Source organism: Opisthorchis viverrini (assembly GCF_000715545.1).
Source record: "Opisthorchis viverrini unplaced genomic scaffold opera_v5_487, whole genome shotgun sequence".
Lineage (NCBI taxonomy): Eukaryota > Metazoa > Platyhelminthes > Trematoda > Opisthorchiida > Opisthorchiidae > Opisthorchis > Opisthorchis viverrini.
The window spans coordinates 88,552-111,161 of NW_008752141.1; the positions used below are offsets into that span (position 1 = coordinate 88,552).

At 44.1% G+C, this 22,610-nt stretch overlaps 1 protein-coding gene across 1 annotated transcript in view; it reads left to right on the forward strand.

Moving 5' to 3' along the window:
- The window catches only part of T265_11329 (hypothetical protein), a gene marked incomplete at both ends in the record, with an annotated part of 51,957 nt that extends 29,676 nt beyond the window's left edge, over positions 1-22,281 (forward strand). The window contains 2 exons of the mRNA XM_009177957.1: positions 6,173-6,262; positions 22,228-22,281. Coding sequence (XP_009176221.1) covers positions 6,173-6,262; positions 22,228-22,281 — 144 coding nt within the window. The remainder of the gene's footprint in view (positions 1-6,172; positions 6,263-22,227) is intronic.
- Positions 22,282-22,610: the final 329 nt, after the last annotated feature.

Consider the following 22,610-nt stretch of genomic DNA (forward strand, 5'->3'; position numbering starts at 1 on the left):
GGTCGAGTTTACAATGCTGCGGTACGCTGCTTATTACTATATGGATAAGAAACCTGGCCGCTGCGCACTGAGGACGTCAAAAGACCTTCAGTGTTTGACCATCGATGTCTTCGGAGCATTGCCCGAATCTGGTGAGAACATCGGATCAGCAATACTGAAGTTCGTCAAATGGTATTCCGGAGAAATAACTCACTCTCGATAGATGGACTGTTCACACTGAATAGGTTGCGCTGACCACGTGTTGCGTATGCCAGTCGACCGACTACCCCCAAGGGCTGTCTTCGCACAACCACGTGAAGAGTGGAAGAGTGCCAGTGGCGGTCAAGCAATGACTTGGCAGCAGAGTATGAAAGCCGTTACCAACAAACTCAGCTGCGCCGGTCATTGCCATCTTCCTGGATGGGGACCCCGAGACGGGCCATATCAATTGTTAGAGACATTGTCAGATATGGCCCAGTGGCGCCCTCAGTGTCACTCATGTATCCAAGCTGTTATCTGCAACTCATAGCTCCCTTCCCACTCCCCCCACTCAACAGTCCACCTACAGTACTGTAGTCACGCACTAATTTATCAGCTCCTGCCTTCAATGCGCGGCTACCTACGAAAACTCCCCTAATCATCGGTGAACGAAGCTGTGGCAGCTACAAGTATGCGTTTATTACAGCCGACAAGGATGATCATGACTTTCAGCAAATAAGGAGGCATTTAAACAGTTTTGACTTGATGGTGCAGAACGTCCGTGCTGAGTTGTTCGGCATGACGACTCCGACAGACGGAACCAACCATCAATGGATTGCAGAGATCCATGATAGCTAGCCAACAGTGATTCCCGAGGAAAGAACACACAGAACACATCGCAAATTCAAAAGGAGAGACGCGAGATAGCAAAAAATGCTAGACTGTGGCTATTGTCTAGTGGAATGGATAAAGAATGTGGATCATCAGTAGGCATTCGGAAACTTTGTTGATTCAGAGAATCCTCTTCGGAGATTCCTTTTCATAATGAGTGATTTGCGTCACTATGGAACATGAGGTATTGGGAGAGACTCTCCCACCGGAACAGCGGCTCGTTTGAGTCGCTTGACTGCGACGCGCTGTCTCTAACCACTGTCTATCGAAACAAGAAATGTATTGTGCCCTTGCTGGACAGTGAATCGAAATGGGCTGCTGAACCCAGAACTGTTCGTATCAATGGGAAGGTTGGAGCCACTAGAGTGTTGGGGATGGTTCAGCGGATTAAATGAGTCTTCCATCAAGTGGGATGATCCAAGAAGCAATTTGACACTTGAGACCTGATCGGCAAGCCCCCTCAACCTGCCCAAAGCTTGCAGAACTTGGTTGCGTCGGCAGGCATTCCTCTAGTTTCGTCCAGAGTATGCGTTTACTCAGAATAGCCACCAAGCAAGGTTGGGAGCATAGAACAAGCACGCTGGAAAGCGTTTTTGACACCATCTGCGAGCACGGATAGGGATTGGTCCACTTCGTGGTTCAGTCAGGCCAACTGATCTAGACAAATTGTCGAAGGGCTGCATGTCTGGCTTTCAAGCAAGATGGCAATCGGCGAAAACACCTAGCAGAATGACATTTTTCATTGAGGCTCTCGAGGTTGTTAGTGAGAGTAACGTCAGCACTGATGCCTTCTGGTAAATTGAACTCTTAATTCGCAAACGGAATACATATCAATGTCCGGTGGGGCGAAGCATCATTCTAACAAAGACCGGGACACCAATTAGGTGTCTGAACGGTGGCATTAAGACACTGAAGGCGGTCGTTAAAGATCAACAGCCACCTTATCACTTACCAGTAGCTTCTTTACACCGTCTAGCTTTGGAAAGATCACTTGATAACCAATCAAAAGTCATTCATTTTTAATGGGGTGTCCCTTTAGCAGGTCATGAGTCTAAATTTTGCCCTCGAAGGATCTCGAGTAATAACACCAACATAAAGCCGACTGCTTACCAATGAAGCGGGGAATTTAGGCGAAACGAAGGGGTTTTTCAATGCTTATGTCTTCTGCCGATGATCTCTTGAGAGAGTCGGCTAAAATTGCATGGCTATGACCTTTAGATCCTCCCACATAACAAAGATCCATAAGATATAACATTGTTTCGTGACGCCACATCGTGCGAAACAGTGTCTTCGTTTGTCAAAAGCCTGATCCAACTGTATCGACTTAAAAAAGACCTAAGGACTAGAATTATCTCTCACCGTGAACAGCACTTACCACAGAATGGGGAATTTTCACTGATCTCGCACACAAAGTCAGACCCTAAGGGGAGCTTCCGGTGCGACTCCGTTTGCTGTTTTCAAAGTGAAGATTCCTAGATGACTGTGTTGGTACGTACAAGCGGTTGTTTGCTAACTTGCAGGTGTCGTAAAGGGGAGTTGCGATAACTGTGATGTACTCTAATTGTATCGCTAAACTGTCTTCAAAGTTTGCAGTGCCCGCATTACCAGTGGCGGATACTGCCAAGAAGGACTGTCCCCGTCCCCGATCCTATCCATTTAGGCCGTTCCTCATAAGTGGTCAATTTGCCAGTGACTCAAATGTCGGTGGTCACCGGAACTTGCATCACCCGACTGTTATCCACATGTGTCATTTTAAGTGCACTGCGGGACAAAATACTTGATAAAACGATTCTCTGACCTTGGAACGGACCACAATGTCGGAGAAATCACGTGGTCGATCACATGAATGTTGTCATTCTTACCGAGACTCATCAAATAGGCTTGGAGGCCTCTAACATACTCGTATCCACACGTAGTCCAGCCGTTTGACTGCGCCGGTGAGCTTTACTTATATGTGAAATTTCGATGGACAATTATCTGACCAGTGTGGAACAGGCACCCTGAATAGAAGCCTACTCTTGAAGGCAATAGCTTGACCATGTGCTTCCTGTTGAATGAATTCTGATGCAAAGGTATGGTTGGATCCCGTAAGTTAGCTTGCATTGAGCGCCATGAAGAAATACTCTTAAAAAATATTCAACGGACAAAATTCCTTATCGATTTCTATGGATAAATCTTCGGTTACCGGGAGAAAACCAGTGCATATGAGATGGAGGTTGTGTAAATAAAAAATCACTCACCCTTTCAATTTGGTTTGGCGGGCAAAAAATCCCCATTAACGGGTTCAATATGACAAGCAACCCAGCCCAGTTCATCGAGTTAGTTCGACTCGCTCACGTATTATTCCGTGGTTTCTTCTAATGACACTGCTAACCGCTTTCGTAATTACTAGTGTGGGCTTATGTGTGGGTATTCATATCTGTTCGTGTGATTGACCTTAGTCTAATTAGTGGTCGGTTCACTGTGAACCAGTGTGCTCCGCAATGGGGCTTTGCTAATTGGTCCAGCCAATCGTCTACTGACCACGTAACAGCCAATCAACATCGGACAACAACAGCTGACAGAAAGTTTCATCTGGATAGCTCAAAAGAAGCGATAACAATATGGGGAGAGGGCGCTTGTTAGGTAACCTTCACCCTTGAAAAGTGCGTGATCGTTCGTCAAGATATCAGGTCAGGCGGAATGTTTTTTACTCACTCAAAAAATGCTTATTAGGGTCTGACTGAATTTGCGACGTCTCCCGTTGGAGCCGTCTGGGTTTCCGTTACACTAACTACGGTTTATTTTTCAATTCCACATCGTCCTACAAAGCATTCTTAAAGTTCGCCTCGGAATTGCATCGAGCAAAGTTGCTTTCTTCAGATGAAATACATTCATAACGCGGAAGGCTTCCTTTCCATTTAGCCACAAAAGTGAAGGCGATTGCGGTGAAATCCTGTCGACCTTTTTCCTCATTGGCAAATCTAGACCCAGCGTTACTGATGTTACTGAGGTCACTCACAGGAACCGTCCGAATCTATGTTAGTTTTGTGGAGGGAGTAACATTTTTTAAAGTCAGCGCCTTTTATCAAATCTTCAGAACAATAAGTGACAATAAGTGAGCCGACACTGAATCGACTGTGACCTCCCATTGTGAAGCCTGCGACAAAATGAAAACCGGGGACGGCGCCTACCTGATAAGCCCCAAAAAGAGCGAAACCGGTCGTGGGCTGCCGACGGATTTTCAGCAACCTTATGAGTAGTACATCGCAAAGATATATATGTATCGCGCTATCTCGAATATCGTAGCGACTGAAACATGAAGCGGCCTGGTGCAGCACATTCAGTTGCCTGAAAACATCACAAACGATAAATTCAGCTGGGTTCCAGGCGAGTCTCTCGAAAAACCAAATTAGTTTGCAAATGAGTGCATATTCGCTAATTTCGTGCAATTTGGTTTCAAGTAGAACATAAGGTTGACGGGAACCCGGGGACTGCGCCTACCTGATGAGCCGCGAGAAGGGCGAAACCGGTCGTGGGCTCTCGACGGACTTTCAGCAACCTTATTGGTAGTACATTATAAAAATGAATACTCATCCAAAAGGTTACATTTTGCGTCCACGCGCATCAGCACTGAGTGAAAAACGGATCAAGTCAGTCAGGAGGCCAGAACTCTGCAAACAACGTCTGGTCTTCTCCCAAAACCTGGTGTGCCTGATTATTTTGTGAATATCTTTACTGAGGTTGGAAGCTTGATCCACTGTGTTATCAACAAAAGAAACTGACCTTGAAGTGCGCCCCCGCACTCGGGTACGCCAGATGAAATTCCGCACTTTAATAACCCGTCCCGGGTACACAAGGTAGCAAAATAAAATCACTTAGCTTTGAACGCAGAGCGCACAAACTCACGTACGTCATCATCGTATAGCCTGAAATATCAGTTTTTATCTCATCAAGAGCGGTTTCCATCNCAGGTGTAAGCCACTTTTTTGGAGGTAAAAAATTGCAGACAACTCACCTCACTATTTGGTGAAAACTGTCAAAATGAGGGTCATTCAACGGTGGTCGCTCAGTCTACTTTCCCAGAAACTCAAGCAGGACCTCATGAGCTACTTCAGCCTGGGTACAAGTACTTCACAACCCAGCAGTTCAATACCCTGCATGAGAGTTGCTGAAAATATTCAATGAAGATTCTTCACCAAGAACAGTGTGGACAACCCGATAAAAACAAGGTGTATGTCAAAAATGAGCTTTGTACGCATGGTTCTAGAGCGCGTTTAATCCCGAGAAGGAATATTCGAGACAAGTAACCAACCGGCGACCCTTCAGGAAGCATGGTCTTTGCGGATAGAATCGAAGTCATTGAAAGTATCCATTTCCTAGTAATTCGTAATGAGGTGCAGTTCTGCCGGAAGTTATTTAGCTAAAACTCCATAAATTAATTATCGAAGTTGTCACAAAAATTAGTATGTTAGTAGAATGAGTAGTCTTGGGGGTTTTAAATGGAGTTTTCTTCCTGCAAGTGGAGCCAACTGTACAGATGTTTCACCCTTGCTGAAAACTCCAGGGCGGGGTTTCGAACCCATGACCACCCGGTTATTAGCTTGAATATGTAGCTGCTTGGCTACAAGTGACGGACCAACATTGTGATTAGCTGGTATTTGGAAAAAAATATGGCGCCATTCAACATTCAGTAACGAAAGTTAAATGTTACCAAAAGTATGCATGCTGCCATCAGCTTATAGGGGAAGAATAAATTCACAGGATGGGTGAACCTTTCATCTGGAAGGTCGCCCTCGAGAAGCCGGTCAACATGTGTGACCACAAGGTGTATATCTTGTCTAATTACGAGATACTCACAATCCTGGTTAGTATGTGGCCTACCCACTGGCCGGGACGTCGTTGATTCTAATTCCCCTGGGGATTTGTGAGGTGCGCACAAGTGATCATTCTCAATAAGTTTAAAAGTACAACGCTTCTCGGCTTTTAAGGATAGGTTGACTTTAATCAATTGGAAAATGTTTGGGACTGATTGAGAAGTCATCGTTTTAGAGAGGTTTGCTAAACAATCAGTGGATTTGTTGCTAGGCCACGTTTCGCTTTTGACACAAAAGCTTCGTCAGGCCAAATGAGTAGGTAAGTGGGTTGATTAGGTTTTAAGGCAGTCAGGGAACCAATCCGTGAGATTCCTTATGACTAGTGACTTGATCAGTGCTGAGTATTCAGTCTGATGTTCCTGTTTGTTGGTTAGTGGGGATGACTAACAGTTACGATAGATTAGTTAGGGGGGAAGGATTTGTCTTCATGATGAACTTGGATTTTTCGTCCTTGCTTTTCAGTCTAGGACAGTCTAGCACTTTACATACAGAACGAAATCGGGAGCGAACTTTTCGAAGCTCCTCACACTGCCAACATCATCAGTGTCGGTCTGAAAGTTAGTCTGCATAGGCATCTGATGGTGGGCTATAAAGTCTGAACGTTCAAAGTTGGACAGAAACAAATAAAATAAGGGAAAACTGTTGACCCTCTTAAAGCCCCGAGCGTTGTTCATCTTTAGGATGAGTTTTCCTCTGGTAAATGACCCATTATTTTTCGACCTATCGGGAGCATGAACAGACACTCATCGATTAGTAGACACGCTATCGATTTTCTGTGGGGTCTTGTTTTGCCATGTAACCTTTCATTGTTGTATCCCATCTTTTGGTACCCATCCAGAGTGATCAGTGCAATTGAGTTTAGTGGCAATGGCTTACATACTTCGTTGCTTAATCATTGTTTGACTTCCTCTGGCTTCGGGTAAGTCGATCAACTGGCATATGGAGCACGTGACCAACTCAGCACAACCAATGGGGTATGACCAGTTCGTTAACCGTGAGAGAGTTATTCCTCCCGTTAACCATTCGAGTTACCCCAGCATTAAGGATAGAGTATTCTCAGCAGACTTCGGCATTACTCCGATATTGTCGATTACCAAACACTGGAAGTTTGTGAAGCTCCCAGCGTGCAGCGACCAGATTTCTGATCCGTATGAAACGCATCGCAGTATTGTAAACTAGATCTTTGATGGATAATCTGATATCCCGCCTGCCCCATAAGTGATGCAAGTTCACAAAAGCTGCTCTGACCTTCCTAATCCTGATGTATATATCATCTTTGGCTGATATAATTGCCCATAACTGAGCAAGTTCACAAAAGCTGCTCTGAACCTCCTAATCCTGATGTATATATCATCTTTGGCTGATATAATTGCTCAAAGGGAGAAATTTGTCTGCTGTCTCGATCGACGCATCCGGAAGCATGAGGTTGAAGTTCGAGCCTACCCGGTCTCGCAACAACGCTTTGCACCTCACATGTGTAAAGCGCATGTGAAAACGTGAGGCAGAGTTGGTTAGATTATTTTATATTGTACGTATTATGATGGTGTGAGATCCAACGAGAGTTATCCCACCTGTCTACTTAATAGCTGTGAGCGAATACCCTGGGAGCACTGGCGCCTGGTAGTGGATCTGGCGTAGTCGGATCAGTGAAGAAATTACAGCGGAAGGGCGAAAGACGACAGCTTTGCCTGACCACTTGATAGAGTTGGTAACGGTGGATACTACTGATGGGGCATGCGAGTAGTATGTTTTCTCTTGAACCCGCTTCGCATCCCTTGAAAAGTGAAATCTACTACGGAATTCGTGGAGACGCATTTGCCTGCATTTGAGCTGGAGTCAATGAGGATCCAGGAAAGTTCAGGAAGACGCGCTCAAGGAGAAGATGGATATGACAGAGATGCATATGAGAGTTTTGCTTCCCTATCCAATAGTCTGTAACTGTTCACTTGGCGTTTTCTAATAAATAACTCTGCAGCAAAGGCCTTCTGTCTTTGACTGGTAGGAAGCATACAAGAAGCACTCATCGAAAAATAGCGCTTGGGACACAAGCTTGATTTCAGCAATATACATTACATACACGTTTGCTTCAACAGCAGGATATTAAAACTCTGGATGAGCACAGTGAATCACTCACGAGTATTGGAAAACACTGGTGTTACGTGGGCGGGGGTTGAGGTCACTCGGAATATGAGCATTCTAAACACACGAGGAGCTGAGAGGTTCGATTGAAGACGCCTCGAGTGTCAAATCGACCTGCACCAAAGGCAGTGACTGAACATTTTGTTTTAATGAGAGGCCTCACTAGACATTTAATGGATTTCTTCATTTGACTGGTGTAGCACTGATCTTTCCTTTCAGACGTCTACCAGTCCGTCAGACAGACTTGCTGCGATGGGATTATAAACACCCAATATAATTCGACATCATGTCCTTACACCGGAATCCCACAGCCGATGTGCTGTTTAAGTTCAACGACCATCTGGAACAGTTAGTTTAGACTAAGTTTGTCTTCTATCGATTAAAGTGTCATATACAACAGGCTTCGCATGAACGTTGACCGAATTAGACCTTACCTGCTCTCTCTCCGTTTTGTTGTTCGCGCCCTGGCAACAAACCCATTACCTCTGTGTCCAAATGCTCCTTTGTTTACCTTTTCCCCGTGATAACCCGTATGGTGTAATAACCACTCTGATGACGTCACTGCACACCGCCGTTCTTCAGTAATTCTTTTTTCCCGTGAATTCCCAAAATGTCTTACGCTTCGCTAACTCTTTAGCATATCCGAAGCTTGGTAGCTTTAGTTTGTCAAGTAATAAACTGCTAACTGCGTGCAATTAGTCATCCATTTAGAAAACTCTGAACGATGTGAGCACAACTCACCAGGATATGGACGCCAAACAGCTGCCTCTCACTCGCTACCACAATTTGCCTAACAGTGGTTCAATTCCATGAAGGAAACTACCCACAAGGTTGTTAAAAACTCTTCGTCAGCCCACGACCGGTTTCGCTCTTCTTGGGGTTCATCAGGTAGGCGCAATCCCCGAGTTTCCGTCAACTTATGATCTACTTGAACCCAAATTAGACTGTTTTCGACAATTGCTGAAGAGCCATTCATAAATTGTGGACTACAACAACAATAGAGACCTTTGAGTCGTCCAAAAGGCCCATAAAAGTATCGCCCATACACCCCAAAAGAGTTGGTTTGAAACGATGTAAGAGTAACGGATGTACTCTTATACTTTTGTTTATGTGATCAGTCACCCAGAACTGGAAGGCAGCGATAGTTTTTTTGCGCAGAGCACAACCGTAGTCTCAACGAAGAAAAAGCTGTTATTAGGGCTTTAAATGATGTGGTGATCGACACGGGGCGCCTGGGAACATCACATTCAAACCAAGTGGATTATCTCATTCGCAGCATGTTGAAGCCTATTCAACAGTGTAAACTAAATAAATAAATAAATAAATAAGCGTTGCCCAGCAATAAATATGTCACCAAACTTTTTCGAAAACGATAAATAAAACCCAAGTTCTCGTGAAGCCTATCAGTGTAAACTAAATAAATAAATAAATAAATAAGCGTTGCCCAGCAATAAATATGTCACCAAACTTTTTCGAAAACGATAAATAAAACCCAAGTTCTCGAAGAATATCTCTCTTTGTTGGGAGGGCGGCCGTGTATATCGAAACATCCAGGAGTCCCAGGAGACCAATGCTGTTTGACTTCCCTAGAAGTGTGGCCTATGTTCCAAAGGCTTTTAGCTCAATGGTATGCATTGAGCGGGGGGAGGATTATCTGAACTCTACAGGGAGTGGTATCGCCTCAGAGACATCCTTCTTGCGACCAGTAAAACCTCACCTCGGATTATGGTGAACCAGGTTCAAAGTAATAGGCTTCAGCGGCGCAGTTTTATCCCAATATGTTCTACTCTGACCTTGTGAGTATCCATAAAGATGGATTGAAGGAGGCTTTGTAGAGTGCAAGTGAAGTGGCACAGTGAACGACACAGTGGCATTAAAGTGCAAAATACCAGTGATTCTTTAGATATCATTTTTGTGATTTTGTGTTCTCACTGACCAAATTTCGAATGAGGACGAAAACTGTGCAGCCCAAGTTTACTTGGTAGTTTCTATCATTGCTCTAACTGGCTTTTTGTCTCGATTTTGATATCTGTGAACCAAACGTCCCGAGAACAAGCCAGTTCAGGTTAACCGCTTGTGTGTGTACTCTTAACACGAATAATAGCGTGTCAGTAAAATATGGCGATTGACCTACCGGTTCATTCATTCAAAAGTTTGTTGCACTTTTATTGTGTCGTTTGTCAATTTCTGTTGGTTTTGCGAAGTGAAATGAACCGAAAACATAAGAACCCCTCTTAGCGAACTTTTTGCGGCCGCCCTGTTAATTCCCTTTGTGATTGTCTCGATACGCGGGGGCTGCCTCGCGGAAGGGCTCATCCAGTCTATGCAAACGAAATTTTTCTGCCTCGATCGAAGCCCAGATTGTTGAAGCAAATTTTGACCAAATTCGTCCGGAGAAAAAGTTCATCAGCCTTGCCTAACCAAGGCAAGGTAAAACCCGATGTTTTGGTCGTACTAAGTTTTGTCCACTTTGAGTTCCATAGACAGGCCCTGAAGTTTATTGCACTTCATGGGGCAACCTGTTCTGTGTTTGGTTACGTTTCCTGTGTCACGATGCATTATGGACAAAATCAGCTACAAACTGTATTGCGGACGCCGCTTAATCCAACCTCATCTAGCATAAGTGGCCTTTGAGATGAAGGGTTTAAAGCTGACGACTTCAAAATGCACAGAATGAGTTCCCATTGACACAGTAGTCACGTTTTTGAAAATTCTTCGACAGCCCATAACCGGTTTCGCCATTCGTGAGGCTCATCAGATAGGCACAGTACCCAAGTTTCCATCAACCGGCTGTCGAAGATTTTCCGCAACCTTATGAGTAGTGTATTACGTCTATATATGTGTCGCAATATCTCGAATACCGTAGTGACTGAAATATGGAGCGGCCTGATGCAGAACATTCAGTTGCCTGGAAACATCACAAACGAGAGATTCAGCCAGCTTCCAGGTGAGTCACGGAAGAAACAAATTGGTTTGAAAATGAGTGTATTTCGCTAACTTTGTGCAATTTGGGTCCAAGAAGAACATAAAGTTGATGGAAACTCGGGGACTGCGTTAACCCGATGAGCCCCAAAAAGGGCGAAACCGGTAGTGGGCTGTCGACGGACTTTTAGCAACCTTATGAGTAGTGCATTACGGCTAAACGATTTCTAAGTTCAAACTAGATAGCTGTTTCAGGTTGACCCTGCCCTTAAAATGACGCCCTAAAAGTGATCAGTAGCAAGTAATTACACAATAATGGTCCAATGTTCTCTGTCTTCTGCCCTAAGCATGATCTTTCCTACGGAATCTTGCACCCACATTTACGAACAAGTGGTTCGGTTGGTTGTGTGGTCTTGTCTGTTTTACTGTACTACTAAAAAGTTTAGAAGAGTTACCTGTAAACGTTAATACATATTCTGATTAATTCCAAACTGCAATGAGATTTTTCATTGGATTTCATGGGTTTTGTTTCGCGAGTGCACCAGAACTTGCATTGGTCTGCTCAAGATATTATACATCCTATATGTCTTGTGGATGGTTCGTTCACATGGTGGTCTGGCCGCGACAAAATTGCCAACCTTTATGAAGGATTCGAACGGTAATACTACTTACTTATCAAGTTCCTCTAAACACACTCAGAGTGCTACTCACCAACCAGACTAGCTTGAAGATATACAGGAATATATATCAAAAGAACCATTCATCTGTAACACCCTTTCGGTGCCCAGCTGCCGTGACACCAGAAGCAAACAGAAAGACTGGGATACTGCCAGGTTGCCCAAGCCTAGACAGGGGAATTCAAGAGGCAGAGGTCGGGGTTTCGAACCACGGACCTTCTTATTACTATTTTCGTGCTCTAACCACTGAGCCACCTCGCCCCCCCAACGTTGTTCACATCTGGTTGAAAATCTGTGTTCCGCTTTGACCAGGTTACTCATAAGTATATGAGAAACAGAACGCGCTTCAGAGTTGGAGCTAATCACTGGTCGCACCCGTATTCGGAAAAGGTACCCGAACCGACTGCTCCCATCACAGGAGTGTAAGTCTCACGTCGAAAATTGCGGACTTCCTCGACTTAAAGGGGGCCTTCGACTCTGTTGATAGATCATCTTTCCTATCATCTTTCCCTTGGAAATTAAAAGCACTCTTCGTGCCATATATTCTCATACCCACGGTCAGGTTAGAGTGCAAAATGAACTAACCAGAAGTGCCCAAACAACTAGTTCGTCAGGGTTGTATCCATCTCTTTCTTCGTTCAGTTTTGTCACTGACGTCATTATGCGGAGCAAACTCCAGACGATAAATTTCAGTACCGAAATCATGTCTGAAGAAAGGGTAATGAATTGGGATTATGTGGATGACATGGTTATGTTGTTTGACGAGTACTTGTCCGCTCATAGTACTTTAACCAAAATATCGGAAGCGATCCCATGTGTGCGTTTTGCACTTTCAAAGTGAAGTCTTACTTCAAGATTTCCCCTCCCCTTGTGCTTCTCGGAAACTTCAGAATAGAGAAAATGGGGATTTTATCGACGCACGTACCTTGGTAGCAGCATATCATCATCATCATCAACGAAAGCATGACATCAGTGTTCAACACCAATGCTTCACTGCCGTATGGTAGCAGCATAAACCGTGACTGTACTTATTGAGATCAAATTAATGAACGGATGACCAAGATGCGAGCAGCGTTCGCGAAAGTGCAATTTATAGCGTCAGAGCCGAACCTCGCTGAAGCTAAAATTTCGTGTATAAGAGACAACTGTGAGGGCGGTTGTGGGACTTGGTCCTCCGATCAAAAGTTGGATCACCGGTCTTTCTGTACCATAGCAACATTAAGCTGGCTTCAGAGAGTCCGTAATGAAGTGGTGCGTAAGTGAGCACCTGGAACTAAATCCAATTCTTTAGAACAGCATACCAACCTTGCAGGTTGACGTGGGGTTGGGGCATGTGCCAGACCACCGTCTACCGAAGCGTTGTTTTCCGTTCTGAGTGACTGCTGTTGGAAACTTCGCGGGAGAAAGTCCATGATATGGCAACGTGGAATTAAGGTGGCTACTGTCAGACTGAGCTCGAGATGGATCAGTGGTTAGAGCGCGAATCGACTGACCGGATGGTCCGTAGCTCTAACCCGACCTCTACATCTCGACTGCTCCCTTTTAGGCTCGAGCAACCTGGCAGTATTTCCGTCCTTGTGCTTCCTTCGGATGAAGTGATAGCTATCCACCGAAAGTGTTACAGCTGAACTATATTATTATTATTATTATTATTATTATTATTATTATTATTATTATTATTGGTGTTGAACAGCCTCCAGGCCCCGAATATTCCAGGCTCTAGATGGGTCTGTTTTTCAGTTAGCTTTCATTCATGAGTTATGAGAACGATGATTTGAAAATTACCTGCCTCATCCAGACATGGGTGACTTCGCTGTTTCGGTTTTGGTAGCCATCTCCCATGAGTGGTGACGTCAAGCGCAACTCCATGAACACGGATCCCAGACGATACTAACCTACTTGGGATCGTGTCAGTCAATTTGCCAATCCACTACATCGATACAGTTGTAGTGGAATGTAGTGTAGTGCGAAATAGGTATCGCACTGGAGACGGCGATTTCGAGAATATATCCAGGTTGAAATTTAGAGTCCGTTAACCGTCTGATGGACTCGAAATTTCGTAGTAATTCCATATCTGATAGGAATATACGATACCATGTAGGGTAATTTACTTTTGTTCTAAAAGCTCCCCCTTGCATCATCACCACCTTTGTATGCTTATCGAGAAGCAATTTAGCCCCACTAATGCACCTGATCTTTGTGGATGTTGTCTACCTCTGTCCTTATTCACAAGTCCCTGACAATGATGCAATTAGATTATTCAAACTACAGCGAATGTTTGATGATTCTTACCACTCAGCAACGGACCTAAAGCTGACGTTGCGTCAGAACGATTAGAAAACACTCGTTCGTTGCGGGATGATTAAACCGGATGACCGAGCAGCAGCTGTTGTACGGAAAATACAAAATGCTGAGCAATCCACTGTATCTATAACAAAATAAGAAACCATAAAGTTGATGTATGAACGAGTCTGCATTTTTCTACTTTAAGTTTGGGGCGATTTTTGCAGTTTTCAAATAAAGAACTACTGACAGTAAAATAACGACAAGCTGTACGCTACCTCACAGCTGTTTGCTCAAATTCCCGATGGCTTTGTCGAGCTCCCGACGCAAACAGGTAGATGACAGGTGTGTTAGAAACGCTCGTTTTTTAATATATAGAATAGCGATATGCCTCTTAACCCTTTGACGGGGTCTTTAAACCAAGAAGGGATTCTACGTTGTGAAGTCAACACTTACCACTATCCGAAACTATCAGATGTTCAGAGTTTCCCTCTTCGCGAAATTCAGCTGGACCATGCTAGTCAACATAAACATCATTTTATTGTGCACATTTCTCTGCCTGTGGTTTGTCATATGCTAACCGGAATTTCACCAAACAATTTTGGTACATACGCCAACTGAAAATACCCCCCCCCCCCCCCCCCATCTAACCTTGTGTTCGTTTCTATTCTCCATTTAGTAACGCCACGTTCACCAAAGACGGTCTACGTCATCGGTTATCGACAAGCTGAAACTTATTTTTTAATCACTCCACCACCAGAATGATAGACAAGCATTGGAAGGAGGTCACATATTCTAATTCAGCTTGTCAAGCGGCTATTTTTGGTTGATTTCGCCAAAAGTCACTTGAAGATATAAGCATTTTGTACATATGCACACATATTCCGCTGGTTATATATACAATGTCTCATAATAGACGCAAAATTTGATTGATTGAATAAACATCGTTAAACATGGAAAGGGCAACAAAATTTTTTAATAATAATAGCTACATAAGAGAGGTTTGTAAGCAAGTGTTGACATTTTTTCTGTCTGCGACGGATGTTAGTATGCGCGTTGAAATTATGAAACTCTATGAAACTCTATTATTCCCTTGGTTAAAGCGCCACCGCTGCACTTCGTGGTTACAAAACCAAACACGGTCTCATCAAAGATCCTTTCACCATGTTGCCCAGTACACGCTTAACTGCAAAATTTGAGTCCACTGGATCTGTATTGGATTTTCCTGGCAAAGGGAGAAAGTCTTTGAGTGATGAAGGAGCGCCCATTGCCGCCGAGCAACTTTAGTCCCAAAGCACCATGGCATCTTCGTCAATAACTCAGGTGTCTCAGTTGACCCGCGCCAGCGTGCATCGTATTGTGAGACGCCACCTTCATCTCTACCCGTATCATTTCACTTTATTACAAAACATCGCGGAAGAAGACAAGGAGCAACATTTCACATTCGCTAACTGGCTGCTGGACAACGAAGAAATCGTCCCCAACATTTTATGGAGCGATGAAGCATAATCAACAGGCACAATTGCGTGATATGGTCTTGTGAAGCTCCTCACGATTACCTCACCCATAATCTTCATTCCCCTCATCTCTGTGTGTGGATGGGATTCCCCCCAAAGTGTCTCCTGCGTCCCTTTTTCTCTGACACTACGTTTTCCGACGACAGTTAACTCCATATGCTGCAAATGCATGTTATCCCACAACTCAAGCAGCACATGGAGTCATCAAGCGTCTTTCAACAAGATGGCGCTCCACCCCACTACTCAAACCAAGTGAGAACTTACCTCCGAGAGCAATTTTCTGATGAGAGAGTGGATTTCCAAACTTTTGGCCCGCAAGGTCACCTGATCTCACACCTCTGGAGTGTTGGTTTTGGAGGATGATCAAGGCTGACGTATATCATAAAAATAAACCGAAGAATTTGGTGAAGTTAACAGCAAGATCTGAAGACAAGTGTGCACGAGTGATGCTTGAAGAAGTTAAACATATAGCGTCTCACATCTCATACCACCTCCAACTTGTTTTAGAAGAAAGGGGCGATTTTTTCCAACACCTTTTGTAATGTCAGTTTGTTCACATTACACCTTTCTGCTTCTTGTATGTACACATAAAAAATAAATGTTTGACTTGGTTTTAAAGTTTTGACATGAATATTACTTTTTGCGTTTATTATGAGACACCCTATATACAATGGTTTTCTTCAATAAGATTAGCTCTGTTGAATAACCTTAGCCAGCGGTTCGAAGCTTTTGAACCTCTGATCAGGTTGCGGCGTATAGTGAACTGTCCAGAAGCACCCTGACAACTACGGTGTTCTGTCGGGATCATGCCCTGTCTCATTTACGCTCAGTTATTTCATTGTTAAATTCACGGAGTGCATGCTCCACAGGACCTGAGATCTAGGCACGCGAATTACGTCTCCAAAGAGACCACTGGATTTTGATTATGATGACGAAATGGTTTTGTTGTTTGACGCTTATCTGTCCACTATAGGTGAAAGGAAGAAGGTCTTCGCTGTGGAGCTATTTACTGCAGAAAGCAAACTGACCGGTTACAGACCATTGACCGGTTACAGACCACTGGATAGGGAAACAAAACTCTCGTTTGCAGCTTATTTACAAAAACTGGACATCCATCTTCTCCTGAAAGGCGTCTTCTTGAACTTTCTTGGATATTCACTGACTCCAATCATTCACCGCTCAGATCCAAGCAAATGTTACAAAGCGCCTCCACAAATTCCGCAACAGATCTCCCCTTTTCTAGAGACGCAAAGTGAGATTGCACGAACAACACATACAACTCGTTTGCCTCCCGTTACACAGGTACTTTAACGAGAATAGCAAAGAGAATCCCATTTTTGGTATGTGTTGTGCACTTTCAAAGTAAAAAAAGATCACTTCAGCGTTTCTCATCCTTTTTTTACTTTTCTAAACGTTCGAAAAAAACGGCTTGAGGTTTTTTACTGCGGCATCTTCATAAGCTGGAAGAGCTCTGCAGCGGATGATGTTAATGTGCGGATAACTGAGACGCGAGCGGCCTGCGTAATTAACTAATTTCGCTAGAATTAAAAGTTACCAGAACTCCTCTGGTTTCACTCATCCTTCAATCGAGGAAGTGAAGAGGCCTCCAGATAGTATTTTGCAACTCCGCTTGCTGAATATTTACTNTACTTCGATGAAAAACATTTCGAATGTTGATCAAGTGGCCATTGATCTGTTCGCCAATCTTGACAAATGAATAGCGAAGTATTTTCACCGAGTGAGTGAGTGGATGAGCGCTACAAGTGGGCGCACTACTGGAAAAAAGCGCCTGCAAGTCACTTTTCAAGCTAGGAGAACGGATCAAGAGTTACCTGATCAACTACCAATGGATGCATACGAGTCACCGGAATTCCAACACTGACGAACACTTGCAAAGTGTATTCAGCATACTGCTAAGATCAACTAATCCAGAGATAAGTAGGAATGTTTTTGGCTCGGCGCCCCACAAAATGCTAGTTTGCAAATCAGTTGCCATCAGCTGTGAGTTCTTCGCACAAGCGAACCGACATGGATGTCTCAGACACTTTGACAACGCAGTCATCATCATCATCATCATCATCATCATCATCATCAGTGTCAGCTGTAATAACCGCGTACTCGTCGTACAGTGCAGCCGCAGTTTCGTTCACCGATGATTTAGGGGGGCAGGTAGCTGCGCATTGCAGGCGGGAGCTGATAAATTGGTGCATAAATCCAGCACTGTCAGTTGGCCGTCAAGTGGGGTGAATGGAGGGTTGGAAAGGGAGCTATGCATTCAAGGCAATAGCTCAGATGCACGAGCACCAGTGATGACGCGAGTGAGCCATTTCGACAACGCAGTGAGTGTAACTGATACACGGCACATGAGTCCTCACTGTCTGGCCTAGAGCAAGGACAAGTATCGAAGCAAAAAACCTCGAGACAGCATACCCACCAGGTTCTTGAGAGAAAGCAATGTTTCATTAGGTCCAACCTCCTCTGTACGGAAGATGGAATCCTCAGTTCTGTTGGGGTACCCGAGTTGGATTTCGATCTACGGGGAACAATTTCTACATATCGCGGAACGTCTGATCTACAGAGAGATGAGAGAAAGTCTCGGAATAAGGGACTGCCGAGTCGGAGAGGGGATTCAACAGAGTCATGAGTATTGTGCTTCTCGGTGAAAAAGATTACTTGGAGGGTTTACCTAACACTGAAGTAATGCGAGAAAAGAAAATCAAAATATCGATCGTCCAGATTCCTATGTGTCAGATGCCCTCTTCGCAGGCGGGAAAACTCACTGTACCCTTCCATTCCAAGGTTAAAGCTAGGCTCTGTGATACTCCGACACAGCAACGCCGCGAAGCAAACCGCAGTGAATGCAAATTTTGCCCCGTAATTGCGTCAAGGCTCATGGCATGAATCTAATTGCGGTGTAAATAGACGTTACTGAAAATTAGATAGTAGTTGAAAATCACGCACACAGTGACAACACGGGTTTTCAGTAGTGTCCCATCAGGCAGGCACACAGTGACACCACGGGTTTTCAGTAGTGTCCCATCAGGCATGTACGTCAAAGTTCAAATAATAAACAAGTAAAAGGGAGAAAATTATCATGTCAGAAGGGCATTATGGAAACACGAACGTCACTGCCAACAGAAAGAAAAGCTTTTGACGCTGACTCAGACCCGGCTTCTATTTGTGAGTTGCTGTCAACGATCGAATGAAGTTTGGATCGATACGAGACTCGTCGATACGAGACTCGTTCACTAAAACATGGCCAGAAACGCCCAACGGCGGAAGATGGCATGATCCCTTTGGTTTTGTGTATTACACCAACCGAGTTGCATCAAATTTAATGCACTAAGAAACCTTGGGTGTGTCTAGGGGATGGAGAAACTTGTCGTATTGTCGTTTCTAGGCTTCTGTTTCCAGGTCATGGGCTATTTTGTATAAAACCGTGCAGGAAAACAGTCTGCGGTACATCATGATTAACGAAATTCGCTATGATCCGAGAAATTCAGCGTAATTCTTTCCAGCTTTCGAAGTCACTGTTGATTATTTGGCCCCAGCTATCCAGTTATTCATTTAATCGACAATGCTGCACTCTAACATGATCAAGCTAACGGCCGACACAAGAGCCCCATTTGGGTGCCGGTCTTGTCAGTTCGTGTTATGTGAAACTGCGTCGGATATGAAGATCACGTGACAGAAAAAATGCATACACTGCCGCCCATACCACATGGTTTGCCATCGTAGGTCTATTAAGAATCGTCAGGAAATCTTCTGAGAAGTGCAACACTTTTTCCCCAAACTGCTTTGACAGCAGGGTGCGATCGTGGATGTTTGCTTTACCCGGACATCCTCCTGCAAACTTATGATGTGATCGATCAATTCCGGTTGGTCTGCTTGATAGACGCATGTGGTCAATCGATCCAAGTTCGCTACACTATTGATCCATTCGTTGCATTAGTTTTCCCGTCCGTTGCCGGTCGAGTATTTTTTAACTAAAATGAAGCTTTGATGTTTAATCAGCTGACAGTGCTTTGAACCTGTATGTCATTTGTTCCGAGGGCTCGGAACTGTGGATTGTACGGTCTATTGTACAAATGAGGAGAACGTCGTTCCGTTGCCGTCGAGTATTTTTTAACTAAAATGAAGCTTTGATGTTTAATCAGCTGACAGTGCTTTGAACCTGTATGTCATTTGTTCCGAGGGCTCGGAACTGTGGATTGTACGGTCTATTGTACAAATGAGGAGAACGTCGTTTATCTGTGGATATCTTCCTTTTCATATGCTGTGTATTTTGCACCGTTCTGTGCCCGAACGACTACTTCCGCTAAAAAGACAGGTAGCGTTTGTCAGTACTTACCGGGTTCGAGTCCACACTGGCCATTGAATTCGAAAATCTGTGTAGACGTGAAAGCGTCTCACAACTTACTTTTGTAATTCTTCCGTTCATACCAGGTGAAAAATATTGTTGCTCTACAGCTAGCGGAAATTGACTTACGTAGAGCCTCAGATTTACCGGTAATAAACGAACAATTTCACGGCGAATGTTGAACGGTTTCCTTCCATAGACAACTTTATTAGGGAAGTGACGGTTCTAAGATCATGCTTTTGCTATCAAGAAGTGCAATGTTTGTCTTTCAGTAGATATAACGAGAAAGTGGCTCTCTTATCACTGTAGCGATCAAGAGAATAACTAGTTGGCCACTCGAACGTTCCGTTCATGCGACTGAAAGGCTTTCCATGTTTTCATCCAAATTCTCAACTACTGCTGTCAAATAAAGTAGTACATTTATTTTAATATCACTGCAGTAACAGTCCACCAAGCTCTTCGAACTCAGTACTCAAACGATACGAATCATCAGTTGCTTTTTATACATTCAGTTTATCCTAGCTACCAAGCCGGATGAATAAATCAAAAACCGCTTGATCACCTTTCAATACCTGTCCCTTTCTGATGTTGTTAACCTGCTTGGGGTAAGGAAAAGCCACAATTTATCCGCTTTGTCGAACAAATAAAAACGACTCGAATCGAAATGGCTAGTCTGTGCGGTCCTGTTCTTGATGCTTACTGGAAATGATGGACTTCAGTTTTCGTGGGGTGTCACAAACTCATATCTGCTGGGTGTAGCCTCTGTCCTCACACTGTTGTCATCAATACCGGTCCAATGACGAAAGGAATACGCTATGGTGCTCGATGCCGAAAAATTCCATCACTGAGGTGACATCCAAGCACAAAAAACTAACGAAACTTCACATATCACTCCACCAGCGTGGGATGTTGTGCTGCAGTCGGCGTTTGTTTGAAAACAAGCAGCTCCTCGGGAGGCTTGTCACACCACAAAGCTGCGAAATTACAACTCTAATTCTAGACTCATTAGGCCGAAATGGACACTATTCTGTTATCGCGCGTGGGGTGTCAAGGCTAGATGATGGTGGTCACGGGGCTAAGGTTGCATTGTGAAATTGACATTACCGGAAAAAAATTAGCTGATCCATACGGAATAACCGCACCTAAGTAACCAAGACTTTTTGAAAAAGTTTGGTGACAATCGGTAGATTTATTGCTGGGCGACGTTTCGCTTTTGACACAAAAGCTTCGTCAGGCCAAATGACTAGATTCCGAGATTGGTCGAGATTTAAGGCGGAAATAGAACCAATCAGCTACGTCAAGCTAAATCTCTGTTGGGTGTCGGCCGAGGGATTTTAGTGTGTTAGGGTGGTTGAACAAATGTTGGGTCGGTGGGGAAACCTACATGTGTTTGGGTCCAAACCAGGGTCTAGTTCTTCTGGTTCGGTCCATTTGCTGGTTCCTCTTGAACTTCGTTTGAACCTTCTGTTAGTCTGTGTGGGTGAGCTAGTGCTAAGAAAGTTGTGTAGGAGGGATGCTGTGACCTTTGGTCGGTTGGGGTTTCCACCCCNAATAATTCTAAAACCGCTTTCCATACGCTCGCCAGTTCCACACCCTCGATTCTATTCACGCTGTGATGCTTAGTGAATCCCATCGCCTCAGCGATCAGCCACTGTGATGTGAATCGCAGTCCCCGTCTTAAAACTTCCACATTGTCCAGATCTATTCTATGTCCCGTGTCTAAGGCATGTACCGCCATCGCTGAGTCTTTGACCAGCGTTTGGTACTCTTCTGTATTCCTTAGTGGTTTGTTAATCCTTCTTTTGTGCTCACCAATTCTGGTGTGCAATTCCCTGGCAGTTTGTCCTATATAGACCTTAGCGCAATCGTTGCAGTTAATTTTATACACACAGCCCCTAGTCCTTTCAGCCGGCAGGGCATCTTTCAATTGCACCAGAACTGAGCGTGGCGTTTTTCCCTTCTGAAAAGCTACTCGAATGTTGGCTAAGTTCAACAGTTTTCGAGTAACCTCCGATGCTCCTGCTTTATATGGAATGACTGCTGTGCCAATCCATTCCTTACTGGGTCTAGATACTGGAGCCAATATCTTTCTTGGTTGATGCCTAATAAACTTCACTGGGTATCCTATTTCTTGAAGTTTGTTGGCACTCTCAATTTGAGCTGCCATTCGGTCGATCTCTTCTGTGCACAGCGCTCTAACTCGACGAAACTTCGATGAGACAATACTGGCGTACACGGACTTTGGGTAATATGATGAATAGCTTAAGACGGTTCCTGCATCTGTTGGTTTCTGGTAGATAGTCGTTTTCAATTTCCCACCAATCGTATGTGTTATACAGTCCGGAAAATGGTAATGTGCCCGAAGTGGACTCTATTTCCGTGCTCAGCTTAGTGTGTGGGTTTAAACTATTGAGACAGTCACGGAAGCAGTTCACGTTATCTCGTTTGATTACAACAAACGTGTCGTCAACATAACGCCAAAAAACTTTGTTCAAGGTCCTCCATGTAAATATTGGCTAAAACTGAGGATATTGGAGATCTCATTGAAAGGCTTTGTTCTTGTGAGTAAACAGTTGTGTCAAAAACAAGAGTTAGCTTATCTCCTCTTGTGATTTTTTGTTCAGGACTATGGGGATTCAAACAGGGCCGATCGTTTCTTGATTGAGCACCACTTATAAGGTTTCTCAATGTATTATGGACGAAGAACATGCAATTTCATCTGAAGTATCTTCCAAGATGAACCAGCCGGCAAAATTTCGGGACACAAGCCAAGAGATCAATAACACACACACATACACGATGTTCACACTTCCCGTTCCAATTCAAGGCCGAATCGAGTCGACCGAATGCAATTATCTTCCGCAAAACATCGCCGTACCACTACTGACTAATTGCATTAGAAAGCTTCTCAGGAGAATGAGTCACCGAACACGTTCGCCCAACCCGACGGGGATAGTAGATCTGATAACTTGGTAAGAAGCGGGAACAAACGAATGCATAATTTTTG